The sequence below is a fragment of the Molossus molossus genome, unplaced genomic scaffold, assembly GCF_014108415.1.
Source record: "Molossus molossus isolate mMolMol1 unplaced genomic scaffold, mMolMol1.p scaffold_m16_p_9, whole genome shotgun sequence".
NCBI lineage: Eukaryota > Metazoa > Chordata > Mammalia > Chiroptera > Molossidae > Molossus > Molossus molossus.
In genome coordinates this window covers 27,305,708-27,320,148 of record NW_023425403.1, presented here as the reverse complement: position 1 = coordinate 27,320,148, position 14,441 = coordinate 27,305,708, and the positions used below count along the sequence as shown (strand labels likewise).

The window sequence follows — 14,441 nt, the reverse complement described above, 5'->3', positions numbered from 1 at the left end:
GTTTCCAATGGCTTTACCATAGGATTGGCCTGTCTTGGATCCTGCTTCAAATTTTCCTAAATTCTCTCAAACAAATAGTGTCTGGCCTTAGCAAGCCCCATTCCTCTTGTTAAATGGCCCCAGGCCCGGCACGAGGAGCAGCCAGCCTTGGTTCACAACTTGGCTTTTCCTGGGCACTCCAAGCCCAGCACAAGAAGCAGCTGTCTGCAGATCACTTTGTAACTTATGCTGGGTGGCCCCAGGGAGAACACAGGCAGAGGCTGACCTTGCCCCAGAGCCAGCACACCCAGTAGACAGCTTCAAACCATGTCAAAACACCAACACCCAACCACCTCCACAAGCGAAACACTCAGTGAGTGGACTCAGTGGGTACCAGAGCCCTGCTGAAATAAGTCTTGCTCTGTGTGCTGGGCCACTACACTGCTGATCCTCCAAGGGAGTCAGAGGCCAGTAGTCAGTGGACACAGCCAGTCCTTGCAGCTGATCAGCCTGAGTAAATCCCTCCCAATGACATGCCAACAGCAATCAAGACTCAGTTACAACAGAAGGGTGCAAAGTCCACATGAAGGGTGCACCTGGAAGGCTCAGCTGAGGTGATCAGGGCGGCTGTGCCCCTGGACCCTACAGGACACCTACTACAATAGGCCACCCTACGAAGCCTAGTAAACATAGCAACTCTACCTAATACATAGAAACAAACACAGGGAAGCAGCCAAAATGAGGAGACAAAGAAACATGTCCCAAATGAAAGAACAGAATTCCAGGAAAAGAACTAAAATAAATAAAGATAAGCAATCAAACAGATGCAGAATTCAAAACACTGGTTATAAGGATGCTCAAGGAACTTAGTGAGATCTTCAAAGAACTTGGTGAGACCTTCAAGGAACTTAAGGAACTCCAAGGAACTTAGTAAGAACATCAACATAATAAAAAAAGGACCAGTCAGAAATGAAGGATACTCTAACTAAAATAAAGAATAATTTACAGGGAATCAACAGTAGAGTAGGTTAAGCCAAGAAGCAAACCATCAAAGGAAGTAAAAAACACCCAATCAGAACAGCAAAAAGAAAAAAAGAATCCAAAAAAATGAGGATAGCGTAAGGAGCCTCTGGGACAACTTCAAGTGTACCAACATTCGCATCATGGGGGTGCCAGAAGGAGAAGAGAGCGAGCAAGAAATTGAAAATCTATTTGAAAAAATAATGACAGAAAACTTCCCTAACTTGGTGAAGGAAACAGACATTCAAGTCCAGGAAGCAGAGAGTCCCAAAAAAGTTGAACCCAAAGAGGTCCACACCAAGACACATCAGCATCAAAATGCAAAAGGTTCAAGACAAAGAGAGAATCTTAAAAGCAGCAAGAGAAAAGCAGTTAGTTACCTACAAAGGAGCTCCAAACTTTGCAGGCCAGAAAGAAGTGGCAAGAGATATTCAAAGTGATGAAAAGCAACGACCTACAACCAAGAATACTCTATCCTGCAAAGCTATCATTTAGAATTGATGGACATATCAAGAGTGTCCCAGACAAGAAAAAGCTAAAGGAGTTCATCACTACCAAACCAGTAATATATGAACTGTTGAAGGGTCTTCTGGAAGGAGAAAAACAAAAATATGAACAATAAAATGGCAATAAATACATACCTATCAACAATTGAATCTACAAACAAAATGAGCAAGCAGAACAGAAACAGACTCATAGATACTTTTCGTTGCTTGCCAAATGGGAGGGGACTAGGGGTGTGGGTGAAGATGATGAAGGAATTAAGAAGGATAAATTGGTTGTTAGACTGATAAACCTCAAAGGGAAGGGGGGAGGGAGGGAAGAAAGAGCTAAACTGAAGAACTTCTATGTATATATGCATAATCAATGGACATAAACAATAGTGTGGGGAAGGCAGGAGGGGGGCAGGATTGGGGATGAGGGGGTCAATGGAGGAAAAAGGTGGGGACATCTGTAACACATTCAACAATAAAGATAAATTTAAAAATAAAAGATAACTAAAAATAAAGATTTCTATATACACTGACATCATTAAATAGGGGTCAAGTAGGATCTCCCAGGAGTTTGATGAGGATTAAACAAATAACACACTTAAAAGTATCTGGTACAGTGCCTGGAACATAGAAAATGTTCAAAAATGTTAACCTGTATTAAATACAGTAGAAGGCTTTAGAAGGCCTCTCTGTCTGACAATATCTGTCACACTGCCTAAAATTCTGTCAACAAGACTCAGACCCTTTGACTCAGCCTCCTCTTCTAAGATGAAAAGTGTTACTCAAACTTGAGGATGCATATAAATCATCTGGAAAACTTGTTGAAAACAGATTGCTGAGACACTTCCCAAAATTCGGATTCATTCTTACACTGGACCTGAGAATTTGCATTCCTAAAAAACTCCCAGGGGCTGCTGCTGGTTCCAAAACAAGACTTTGAGCAGCACTTCCTTAGACAGGAACACTTTACATCCCACCATTCACACCTGAGTATAAATGTTTATTATACTAATATTATAAACTTTTTTCTGAGATCTCTCACTAAAGACATTGGAAATTTTGCTACAGGAGGAAAGGAAGAGGAGGGACAAGACAGGCCACAGGATAGTGGATGGCTCAGCACATGAGAACACTCGCATTTCAAAAGACAACGGAAGATTACCAAAGCGGGACCAGGTAAAATAAAGAAAAATAAGAAAAAAGACCAAAATGGAGATGAGAGACTATTATGGACTGAATATTTGTGACCTACTTCCCAAAATTCATATCTTAAAATAAAGGCTTAGCTCCCAGTTTTTCTGTGTTTGGAGATGAGGTCACTAAGGGGTAATCATAATTAAATGTAGTCATAAGTGTGAAACCCTAAACTGACAGAATTAGTGTCCTTATAAGAAGAGATACCAGAGAGCCTGCTCCTCCCCCAAACCGCCCGACTCCATGCATAAACACCAGGGAGAAACGATGGGAGCACACAGAGAGAAGATGTCCATATGCAATGCCCATGGAGAGACCTCACCAACCACCAGTCCCTGCTGGCACCTTGATCTTGGACTTCCAGACACCAGAACTGTGACAAATAAATACATGTCTGTTGTCAAGCCTGTGGCATTGTGTTATGGCAGCTCTAGCAGGCTGATACAGCTACTAAAGACTTCTTTACCCCTGCTCCGTTGTTCCTTAGATTGATAACAATTAAATACAACTTTTGCTTACTTTAAATTTATTTTCCCTTGTTCTAATGTCAATGAAAATATGAAATAGTTTTTTCCAAACTTCTACTCTTTCAGCTTTAATCAATCTACTAAACAACATCTAACTAGAAAAGAAACCTATACATTATTGAAAAAACATTACAAAAAGTCAGAACAAATTAAATTTCTTACTTGTTCCTCTCCAAGTGAATAATATGTTCTTTTCCTTCAGCTTGAATGACATAAGATACCTAAAGGTACAAAAAAGGGGAAAAGAATAAAACACCATCTTATAAATTACTTTCAACAACAGGTATTTATAAGACACTGGAAACTCCATCCTCAATTAAAACAATTTGGCATGACTGAAAGTGTTTTAAGGAAGAACTTTATATCTGCTCTTAAACAATAAAATATACTCTGACCAACCCTGCTTTTCTTTAAAAACCTATTGTGGAAAACATCTGCATGTTTATCTAAACTCTTCTTAAATTCATTTAGAATTGATCTAGAACCTCAGACGTTATTTTTGTTAAGTAAATCCAAGTATTACCTACAGTATAAAGTAGCTCTTCCTTTTGTTTAAATGAATTAAATGTCTTAGTTTCCAGAGATTCTCCCTAGTTCTAATTATCTGAAAGTTAAAAAGAAATACATACACTTGTACAATTTTCTATCTTCATATGACTTACCACATTTCATCTATTCCAAAACACATTTTTCCCCACATATGAACATCTCTGAAATCAGGATGCACAGCGGTCTGACTGGGAGCACTCTGTTTCTTTCCTAATCAGTGGCACATTAAATGATAGTGCGCCTTACCATGGATGGCACCCAGAATCAATAATATGAGATAAAGTAGCTTGTACTTATACATCCTCAAGTTCATGGGACCCTCTTCTCTACCTCAAACAACTCTGAAATAACTTCCCTGACAACTCACCAGTTCATTAGCCAGAAGTGTTTCATGTGATCACTAGAACCGGGAGATTCAACTTTGCCTTAACTCTTTAACAAAAGAGAAAATCATGGAAGGACTCAACAAATAATATTATCAGAAGTGTCCCCTTATTTCCCCTACTGTGTCTGGACTCAAAGTTAACATCTTGCCAAGAAATGGCATGATTCCCTCTCCTAGGGCACATCAACGTCTGACTTCCAGGCCTAGACCAAATTCCAGATGCTGGCATTCTTCTTCCACATCCTGAGTGGGACCCTGAGAAGTCTTTGTGATCTACCTGGATCTCCACTGAGGCATCAAAAAATACCAAGCTCCGCCCTGGCCGGTTTGGCTCAGCGGTTAGAACATTGGCCTGCAGTCCAGAGAGACCCGGGTCCAGTTCCCGCTAAGGGCATGTACCTCGGTTGCAGTTGTCCCCGGCCCTGGTTGGGTTGTGTGGGTGGCAGCCACTCGATGTGTCCCTTTCACGTCAATGTTTCTCTCTCTCTCTCTTCCTCTCTCTCCCTCCTACTCTATCTGAACAAAAAATGTCCTTGGGCGAGGATAATGAAAAAAAAAAAAATACAAGCTCCTTCAATTACCACAGATTTTGCATGTGCTTTTCCATCCTTTCTGCTCTTGGCCAATTATCTGGTATAAAAACGTCACTGTCATCTCCTGAGAGGAATTCTAAAAGTCAGAATTGTTTTGTGATACTGTATTCTTTCCCCAAATATCTACTCATTCCCCTCCTTCTGGTCTTCACTCATGGGTCACCTTCTCGGTAAGGCCTCCCCCAACCTGTACTACTAAAAACATACAAACCCTCCCACCCAACTCCTACCCCTATTTCTACACTCCTTATTCCCCTTCCTGCTTTTAATTTTCTCCAGAGCACTTATTACCATTTTCAGTAATCTGTATTATTAATCTATATCATTTGTTTACTGTCTCCCCACCCTAAAATAGAAGCTTCATATGGGCATGGTGTTTTGCCTGTTTTGTTCCCTGCTATATCTTCAATGCCTAAACAGTGCTTCCACTTCGCCAAATACGTACTGGGATGCATGAATGGCATTTATTATGGTCACAAGTATCTATGTGTGCAGTACTGAAGAGACAATCAGAGAAGCAATAAAGAAGCAAACGTAGTTCCTATGCTAGTGGAATAAAGGAGGAAAATAATGAAGCAAGCACAAATTAATTCTATTCTAAGACAAAATAAAATCAAAACAAAAACAAGGAAAAATTATAAATTGCTCCACTAGAAGAAGATCTTAGAATCAATTATTTCTTACTTATAGGGGAGAAAATAAAGTTGAATGACCTACCCAATTAATGACAGTACCCGGGGGAGGATTGAAATGAAAAGCTCCTGAATCTCAACTCCAGGGTTCTTTTTACTGTGCCCTGTTCCCAAACAATGTGCAAACCACCTTATGTTGATAAATATATCAGCAGTTCAATGGGAATAAACTCTATCCTTCATTATCTGTTATTGTTCAATTATAATTCTACGAAGTTGAAGAGTTTGCAAAATCAGCTGAAGTCCAAGTATATTATTTCTGAACTTTATAGTAAGACAAAATAGTACAAAAGATCATTTCCATGGCCCAGCTGGTGTGGCTCAGTGGCTGAGTGTCAGCCCATGAGACAAGAGGTCCCAGGTTCAATTCCCGGTCAGGGCACATGCCCAGGTTGTGGGCTCGATCCCCAGTGGAGGGCGTGCAGGAGGCAGCCAGTCAATGTTCTCTCTCATGGATGTTTCTATCTCTCTCTCTCCCTCTCCCATCGTCTCTCTCTAAAATCTATAAAGAAAAAAATATTTAAAATAATAATAATAATAATAATTTTTGTGCACTGGTTACCCCATTAATAGCATAGTATGTTTTTTTCTAATATGGAGATAAAACTTCCTTTTGAGTAAACAGTCCTGATATGAAATATATGCACGTAACACACCACTATTCTCCAGTATTGGTGAAAATACAGTATGAAGTATTTTGCCTATCACAAATTAAGAGAGAGGTTACTTCTTATTACAACAAGATCACTGTAACTAACCATCAACAGTCAGTTAAGGAATCTATGTAATCAGCTTTCTACCCTGGTCCTAAAATTTTATTTAACTATTTCATTCTGTTATGTTTCAAGTTGACCATTTTGTCTTTAAAAAAAGATACCAATGATCAATATGTCACTTTTTTTTTTTTATCCTCACCCAAGGATACTTTTCCATTTATCATCACAGAGAGTGAGAGGAAAGGAGAGAGAAAGAGAGGGAGAGAACCCTGGCCGATTTGGCTCAGCAGTAGAGTGTCAGCCCATGGTCCAGAGAGACCTGAGTTCAATTCCTGCTAAGGGCACATACCTAGGTTGCAGTTTGTCCCCGGCCCCGGTGGGGTCGTGTGGGTGGCGATCATTCGATGTGTCTCTCTCACGTCGATGTTTCCCTCTCTCTCTCTCTTCCTCCCACTCTCCCTCCTGCTCTGTCTGAAGATAAATGCAAAAAAAAAAATTGTCCTTGGCTGAGGATAAAAAAATAAAAATATTTTAAAAAGAAAGAGAGGGAGAGATCAATTGGTTGCCTCCTGCATGACCCGACCAGGGCCGGGGACGAATCACAACCAAGGTATGTGCCCTTGACTGGAATCGAAGCTGGGACTCATCGGTCTGCGGGCCAACGCTCTAACCACTGAGCAGGCCAGGGTTCAATATGTCACTTTTACTACAATAACATCCAATAAATATCAGTGCCATATGTATGGTTCTGTACTGATCTTTGGCCAATATTTACTCACTGAATCAATCACTGCTGAAAATAACACCCTTGTCTTAAAATAAAATTTAAAAATTTAAATACATTCATACTTCTCAAGAGATAACTTACCTGTTTTGAATAGGGCCTACGAGCTTCTCTTCGTTCTCTAGTTAATCTCCAAGGAGTTATAATTTCATAAGAAGAGAGATGTGAGGTCTGTTGAAAACCTACAGAAAAGGAAGTGAACTTGAAAAATTACATGGTACAAAAATATAGTAGAATTCAAAAGTTGAATTCAACATTTCCATATTAAAATATATATATAGTTGCACATGAAAATAGCAATATACTAAAACAACAATGAGGTATCACCTCACACCTGTCAGAATGGCCGCCATCAACAAATCATCAAACAACAAGTGTTGGCGAGGGTGTGGAGAAAAGGGGACTCTAGTACACTGCTGATGGGAATGCAGACTGGTGCAGCCACTATGGAAAACAATATGGTGTTATCTCAAAAAATTAAAAATTGAACTTCCATTTGACCCAGTGATTCCACTTCTAGGAATATACCTTAAGAAGCCTGAAACACCAATCAGAAAGAATACATGTACCCCCATGTTTGTAGCAGCACTATTTACAATAGCTAAGATCTGGAAACAGCCCAAGTGTCCATCAGTAGACGAATGGATAAAAAAGCAGTGGTACATATACACAATGGAGTACTACACAGCTGTAAAAAAGAAAGATCTCTTATCCTTTGAGACGACATGGAGGGACCTGGAAAGTATCATCCTAAGTGAAACAAGCCAAACAGAGAAAGACAAGTTTCATATGATCTCACTTATTGTGGAATATAATGAACATAACAGTCTGAGGAATGGGAACATAACAGTCTAAGGAATGGGGTAGTCCCAGAGACGTGGAAGTGAGGTACAGACTGACAATCCTCAGAAGAGGGGGTGGTGGGGGAGAGATAAACTACAGAACTTATATGCAAGTATGCATGAACAATGGACATGGACAACAAAGCTGGAGACAGGGCAGGAAGGGAGAGGGAGGGGGGAATTAGTGGGGGAAAAGGGAGAAACATCTGTAACAAAAATTAATTAATTAAAAAAAAAAGAAAATAGCAATATACAAGATAAGTGTAAAGAGGAAAAATGAATTTCCTAAAACAGAATGTTAGTCTTTATCAAAACAGTACATACACAGCAATTATTTTCAAATAAGTTTTAACTATAAACCCTAACCCTTTTTCTTTTCTTTTTAATCCTCACCCGAGGACATTTTTCCATTTTTGTTCAGATAGAGTGGGAGGGGAGAGAGGAAGAGACACAGAGAGAGAGAGAGAGAGAGAGAGAGACAGAGAGAGAGAGAGAGAGAGAAACATTGACGTAAAAGGGACACATCGAGTGGTTGCCTCCCGCACGACCCCAACCAGGGCCGGGGATGAATTGCAACCGAGGTACATGCCCTTGACCAGAATCGAACCCACGACTCACTGGTCCGTGGCCCAACACTCTAACCTCTGAGCCAAACCAGCCAGGGCTATTTTCTTAATTAATCTTCACCCGAGGATATTTTTTCATTGATTTTTTTTTTAGAGAGTGTGGAAAGGAAGAGGGCAGAGGGAGAGGGAAAAGGAAAGGGAGAGGGGGTGAGAGAGAGAAAGAGACACATAGATGAGAGAGAGAAACATCGATGACAGACAGACACATCAACTGAGGGGTCATGCACGACCCCTGAGCCAGGCCGGGGATAGAACCTGCAACCCAGGTACATGCCCTTGACCAGGAATCAAATCCATGACCCTCCAGTGCACAGGCTCATGCTCTAACCACTGAGCAACACCAGCCAGGGCCCCTAACTCTTTTTCTTAAAAGAAATCTTAAGATATAAACACACACACACAAGAACTGCTTTGGTAGGGAAATGGATGTGGGAGAAACATCTGGAGCCTAGCAGCATTCACTCATCTCCCATTTCCCACCCTCATCCAACATGAATGAAATCTCCTGAGGTCGTATTAGGATACTTACGAAATGGACAAGGGCAATAAGAGGGGAAAGTTACTTTTAATGTCTGGTGGATTAACTATGATAAATACACACTCAACAATGTAGCAATTCTATCAAATAAAAATATTGCTATTTAATCTATCCTAAAAAAATAAACTTTAGATAAAATTTATTAACAATGAAGGAAAAACAATCATGGAGAATTACTCCCAATTCCAATCCTATTCAGCTTACCACACAATAAAATCATATCCAAGTGGGGTTTCTAACGTCGTCACTTGAGCAAAAATTGAGTATAATCAAAATCAGCCAAGCAAATCCGTTAGGAAGATACCCCACATTGGAGTCTGAGACAGTCTCTTCTTCCAGCATCACAGTGATGACATGTCAGTTTTTTTTTTTCAGTAAAATGGGTGAACTAGATAGTCACCATCTAAGGGCCATGGATGAAAACTCTATATATCTCTATATATCAAAACAAAATTCAGTACAAGGAGGCTTATGTCTGGCATACACTGAAGAACAGAGTCACATCTCCCACTCAGCAGATCAATTTACAAAATTAATTCAAATAGAATTTCTTCAACAAATAAATGCCATGAAAAGGAAGAAGAGGGGACTTCTATAAATTAAAAGAGCCTTAGGAATGTATGAACCTGTTTGGATCCTAATTCAAATAAATCAATGAAAAAAAAACAATTCTGAGACAGAGAAACTTTAACACTGCACAGATATTTAATGATCTTGAGGAATTACTATTACTGTTTTAAGTGTGATAAGCATATTGTGGGTAAGGTTTTCTTTTAAAAGTCCTTATGTCTTAGAGAATCATTCTGAATATTCAAGGGTAAAATGACATGATGTCTAGGATTTGCATTAAAATTTTCAAGTGTGTGTTTGAGGAAGAAGATACATAAGAAATTAATGGGTACACAGGAGTTCATTATTCTTCTCTCTACTGTTGTGTATGTTTCATATTTTCTATACTAATCATTTTTAAGTAGTTACCTATAGGGAGTGTGGGATGACAGACTTTTACATCTCACTTTATAAAACTCTGTGTTATCGTGTTTATGAAATATTGTATCACATGTTATATATATATGAGACTATACAATGTGCTATAAATAAACACATAAATATCATAAGTAAATGCACCAAACTTGTTTAAAGTAGTTACCACTATGGAAAAGAACCAGAAAGTAATGAGATAAGGTCTTGGACTTTATTTCCTACACTTCAATATGTTTGTAGTGTTTGAATTTGTGTTTATGGTGAGCATGTATTTTCTAACCCCAGTATTACTTTTAAAATTAAAACTGGAGCCCTGGCCGGTTTGGCTCAGCGGTTAGAGCGTCGGCCTGCGGTCCGGAGAGACCCAGGTTCGGTTCCCGCTAAGGGCACGTATTTCGGTTGCAGTTTGTCCCCGGCCCTGGTTGGTCGTGCGGGTGGCAGCCACTCGATGTGTCCCTTCACGTCGATGTTTCTCTCTCTCTCTCCCTTCTTCCTCTCTCTCCCTCCCACTCTATCTGTACAAAAAATGGAAAAACATCCTCGGGTGAGGATAAAAAAAAAAAAAAATTAAAACTGGAAAAAAAGAGTGTTTCCTCAATAAAAAGCATAAACTATTTAAGTACTGATTATCTATCATCTCTCAACAGCTCCTTCCTTTCCATCAGACTTATTAACCCCACATCTAGACTGCTATGATATCTTCTTCCCTGGTCTCCCTTCTCCCACATTCTTCTCCTTTGGATCCAATCTACATGTTCATTCACTTATTAATTGCCTTATGACCTTCAGATTTCTGAAAATACAGTTAAAATGAAATATTTACATCTAACTTCCCCCAAAATAACACTATACATATATTTTAAAAGTCTATAACCTTGTCTAGCTTGGGATTTTAAAAGATAGTGTAAACAGGAAAACATAAATTGTATCATATGCAACATAATCATGTCATACTAAGTTTTCAAACTCTCTCTCTTTTTTTTTTTTTTTAGTACGTGCCCCTAGCGGAAACCGAACCCAGGACTCTCTGGTCCGCAGGGTGACGCTCCAACCACTGAGCCAAACCGGCCAGGGCACAGTTTTCAAACTCTTTACCCATCATTCCCTTATATCTTTATAATACAGCATATTACACTAATTAAATGTGGCTGCAAGTCATTACATTAAAAGTAAGAAACAGACTAAAATAAAATGCTCACAAAAGCAACCATGGGCTAATTCAAGGCATATTTATGACATACTATGATAAAATATTTGGATGTTTGGAGTTGTCAATTGGGAATTCAAAAGAAATCCATGGCCTTTAATAGATGCAGGCTTCAAATTTCTAGGTAGAATTTCCTAATCCTAAATTAACTAAGGTACAGGACTATTTCTTCACCCAGAATAAACTTTTCAATGACCTACAGTTTCTCAAATTCCTAAAAACACAAATTTCAATATTATCCATAATAATTTCATTCTGGATCATGATAATCCGTCCAACTACTAGGACAGTCATTCTAGAAGTGATGGTAGGAATAAAATGCTTTCTGTGGATAAGAGATTAGAAGCTTTGTGTGATATAAAGTAAATCACCCTGTTCATTTGCAACTTGCTGTGACTCTATAATTATTTCCACAAAAATAGTTTTTTTAAATAAGTCATCACAGATAAGGATATATATGCTAATAGACTTGGACAACTATTATACTAGAAGCTGAAAAATATGCAACTAAACTGAAATTTTTTCATCACAATTCAGAAGCAAATATCACAGAGAAAAAGAAATTCTCAGAAAAAAAGAACTACAAAAGAGCAGGCAGATATTTAAAGAGTTCTTGTTTTTAAACAGGTTAAGCGACTTCTTAGGTCACACAGCTCGTTTCAGACAGTGAAACTAGACTTTTTTTTTTTTTTTAAGGTATTTTTAAAATTTGTTTTTAGCCCAGCTAGTGTGGCTCAGTGGATTGAGCATGGACTGGGAGGTCCCAGTTTGATTCTCAATCAGGGCACATGCCCAGGTTGTGGGCTTGATCCCAGTAGGGGGTGTGCAGGAGGCAGCCGATTGATGTATCTCTGTCACATCGATGTTTCTCTCTCTCCCTTTTTCTCTCTCTAAAAAATCAATAAAAACATTAAAAAATAAAATAGAAATGTTTTTATTGATTTTAGAGCAAGAGGAAGGGACAGGAAGAGAGAAAAACACTGATCATCTGCCTTGTGCCTGCAAAGCCCACAACCCTGGCATGTACCCTGACCGGAATTGAACCAGCGACCTCCCAGTACATGGGACCACACTCAAGCAACTAAGCCACACCTGCCAGGGCTGAAACTAGCTCTTTTATACAGACTGCTGGCAAAAAATAAAAGTCCAATATAGAAATAAATGATGAGGGTGGGGGGCACAATTAATCATTTATTTTAAAAGGATTTCAAAATTATAGCACCCAAGACTTGCTGTCCAGAAGTCTTCAGAGAGTTGAAGGCCCTGTTGGAGTCAGGGGATGATGGCCTATGACTTTGGGAGACAAGAAAGAAGAGAGCTAAGTGGGCCAGAAGAGGTTCCCAGAGGAAACAATCCAGTAATTGATAACCATGGGGAAGAAAGTCTTATTCCAGGATCATTTGAGAGAGAAATGGGTGATGAGTTTTAGAATATGCTGGAAAATTTTAAAGGTGACATGAAAAAGGTTCTTCGTGCTAAGAGAAAAAGATTTGTAATGGTTTAACAATGCTGCCCTCAAAACCATTAACCAGGAAACTGGATATTCGGGGGGTGGGGGGGTGGAGGGGGACGGGACAGCAAGAGTAACAGGCAGAAGTCTTATCTCAAATAGTCTCAGCAGTTTCTGACTCTGTTTCCCAAGTTGGGTACAGATGTGCAGAAAACCAAGGAAGAATAAGAAAAAGTAACTATTTTGTTTCACGAGCAATGAAAGCTTTTTTTAACAAGCTAGAACTGGTCAGAACCAGACTAAAAAAAATTAAGAATGTATATGACCAGTTCTTAAAGAATGTGGAATACTTAGAGGAGGATCATGAACATCTTGTTACAAATGAAGCAAAAGAATTTAGACAAGAAATGGCCAAACTGCAAAACAAGAACCTGGTGGATATTCAACAAGAGCCAGCAAATAGTAAAGTCTCTTCACTGGCTGCTATTATGACTCTGAAGAAAGAACCTGAACCTAAGTTATATGATACAAATATAACATTAGCTACATTACCGTGGTTTAAAAATTCCTAGTTGAAATCAGTACATCTTGTTTACCATCAGCTTGTCTGTTAAGTGGAAGAATCCTTTTCTATTAACCACCAAATGAATCCTAAACAGTTATGTGAGTAGCAGTAATTCCAGGACGTATCAAGTTTCAACCCTTTGGTAGCAATGGAGACTTTTTCTCCTGAACACTGTCAATTAACCTTTAGCAATAAGTCAACTTAATTTTAGGTTTTGGCTGCAGCAATTCTGTATCAGTTCCCAAAGGTAGAAAGCACAAGCATGGAATGTTGCATTCTTCTTCCTCAAGGGAAAAAATAAAGTATACAAAATCTGCTTTAAAAAAATTATAGCACCCCAAAATAACTACTGTATGTAATAGCTATTACTGGTTTTCAAATCTTTGAACCTGCTGCTTTCTGAGTTACATAAGGAGTTCCAAAACATAAGAAATGCTTATATTATTTAATATTATAATTGGCTTATATTATTCAAAAATAATATACACTAGTATGAAAATCCTCCCTCTAATATTTTTTCAAAATTCCTTTCTTATTTTTAGTTCTGGTTTGTCCCCTCCCCCCCTAACCCCCGTTCATACCTTGGGTAGAATTTTCAATTCTTCCCCTCTTTTTAAACTCCAAATAGTAGCACCTTCTCAACTGGAACAAAAATTACATGCTTCACATGTTACTATAAAGGAAGTGCATCAACATGATTTATATAAAGTTTCTACCGCAATGCTATTAACATTTTGGGCCAGAAAATTCTTTAAGGGGGTGAGGGGTCTTCCCAGTGCAATGTAGGATGTTAAGTAGCATCCCTGGCTTCTACCCACTAAATTCCAGAAGCACCACCAGTGTGACAACTAAAGATATTTCCCACATGCCTTCTGGGGGATACAGTTCCCACTGAAATAAAAATCTTAATATAATCAACTCCACAGAGAATTTAAACTGTTATATTAGAATCTGACAGAATAAACATAGCATCAAAACTCACACTACTAGAAAGCATGAACTGGAGATAAAAATAAGATTTGAAACATAGCCCTGGCCGGTTTTGCTCAGCCGGTTAGAGCGTCAGCCCGCGGACCGGAGAGTCCCAGGTTCGGTTCCCACTGAGGGCACCTGCCTCAGTTGCAGTTTGTCCTTGGCCCCAGTTGGGGTCATGTGGGTGGCAGCCGCTTGATGTGTCTCTCTCACATCAATGTTTCTCTCTCTCTCTTCCTTTCTCTTTCCCTCCCGCTCAATCTGAAGATAAATGCAAAAATGTCCTTGGGTGAGGATAAAAAAAAAAAAAAGAGTTGAAACATG

At 39.1% G+C, this 14,441-nt stretch overlaps 1 protein-coding gene across 1 annotated transcript in view; it reads right to left on the bottom strand.

Annotated features, from left to right (window-relative positions):
• ADAM9 (ADAM metallopeptidase domain 9) overlaps positions 1-14,441 on the bottom strand; it is a 131,277-nt gene that overhangs the window by 111,660 nt on the left and 5,176 nt on the right. The window contains exons 2-3 of the mRNA XM_036250160.1: positions 7,018-7,115; positions 3,377-3,435 (exon numbers count right to left, since the gene is read on the bottom strand). Of these exons, the coding sequence (XP_036106053.1) occupies positions 3,377-3,435; positions 7,018-7,115 (157 nt within the window). The remainder of the gene's footprint in view (positions 1-3,376; positions 3,436-7,017; positions 7,116-14,441) is intronic.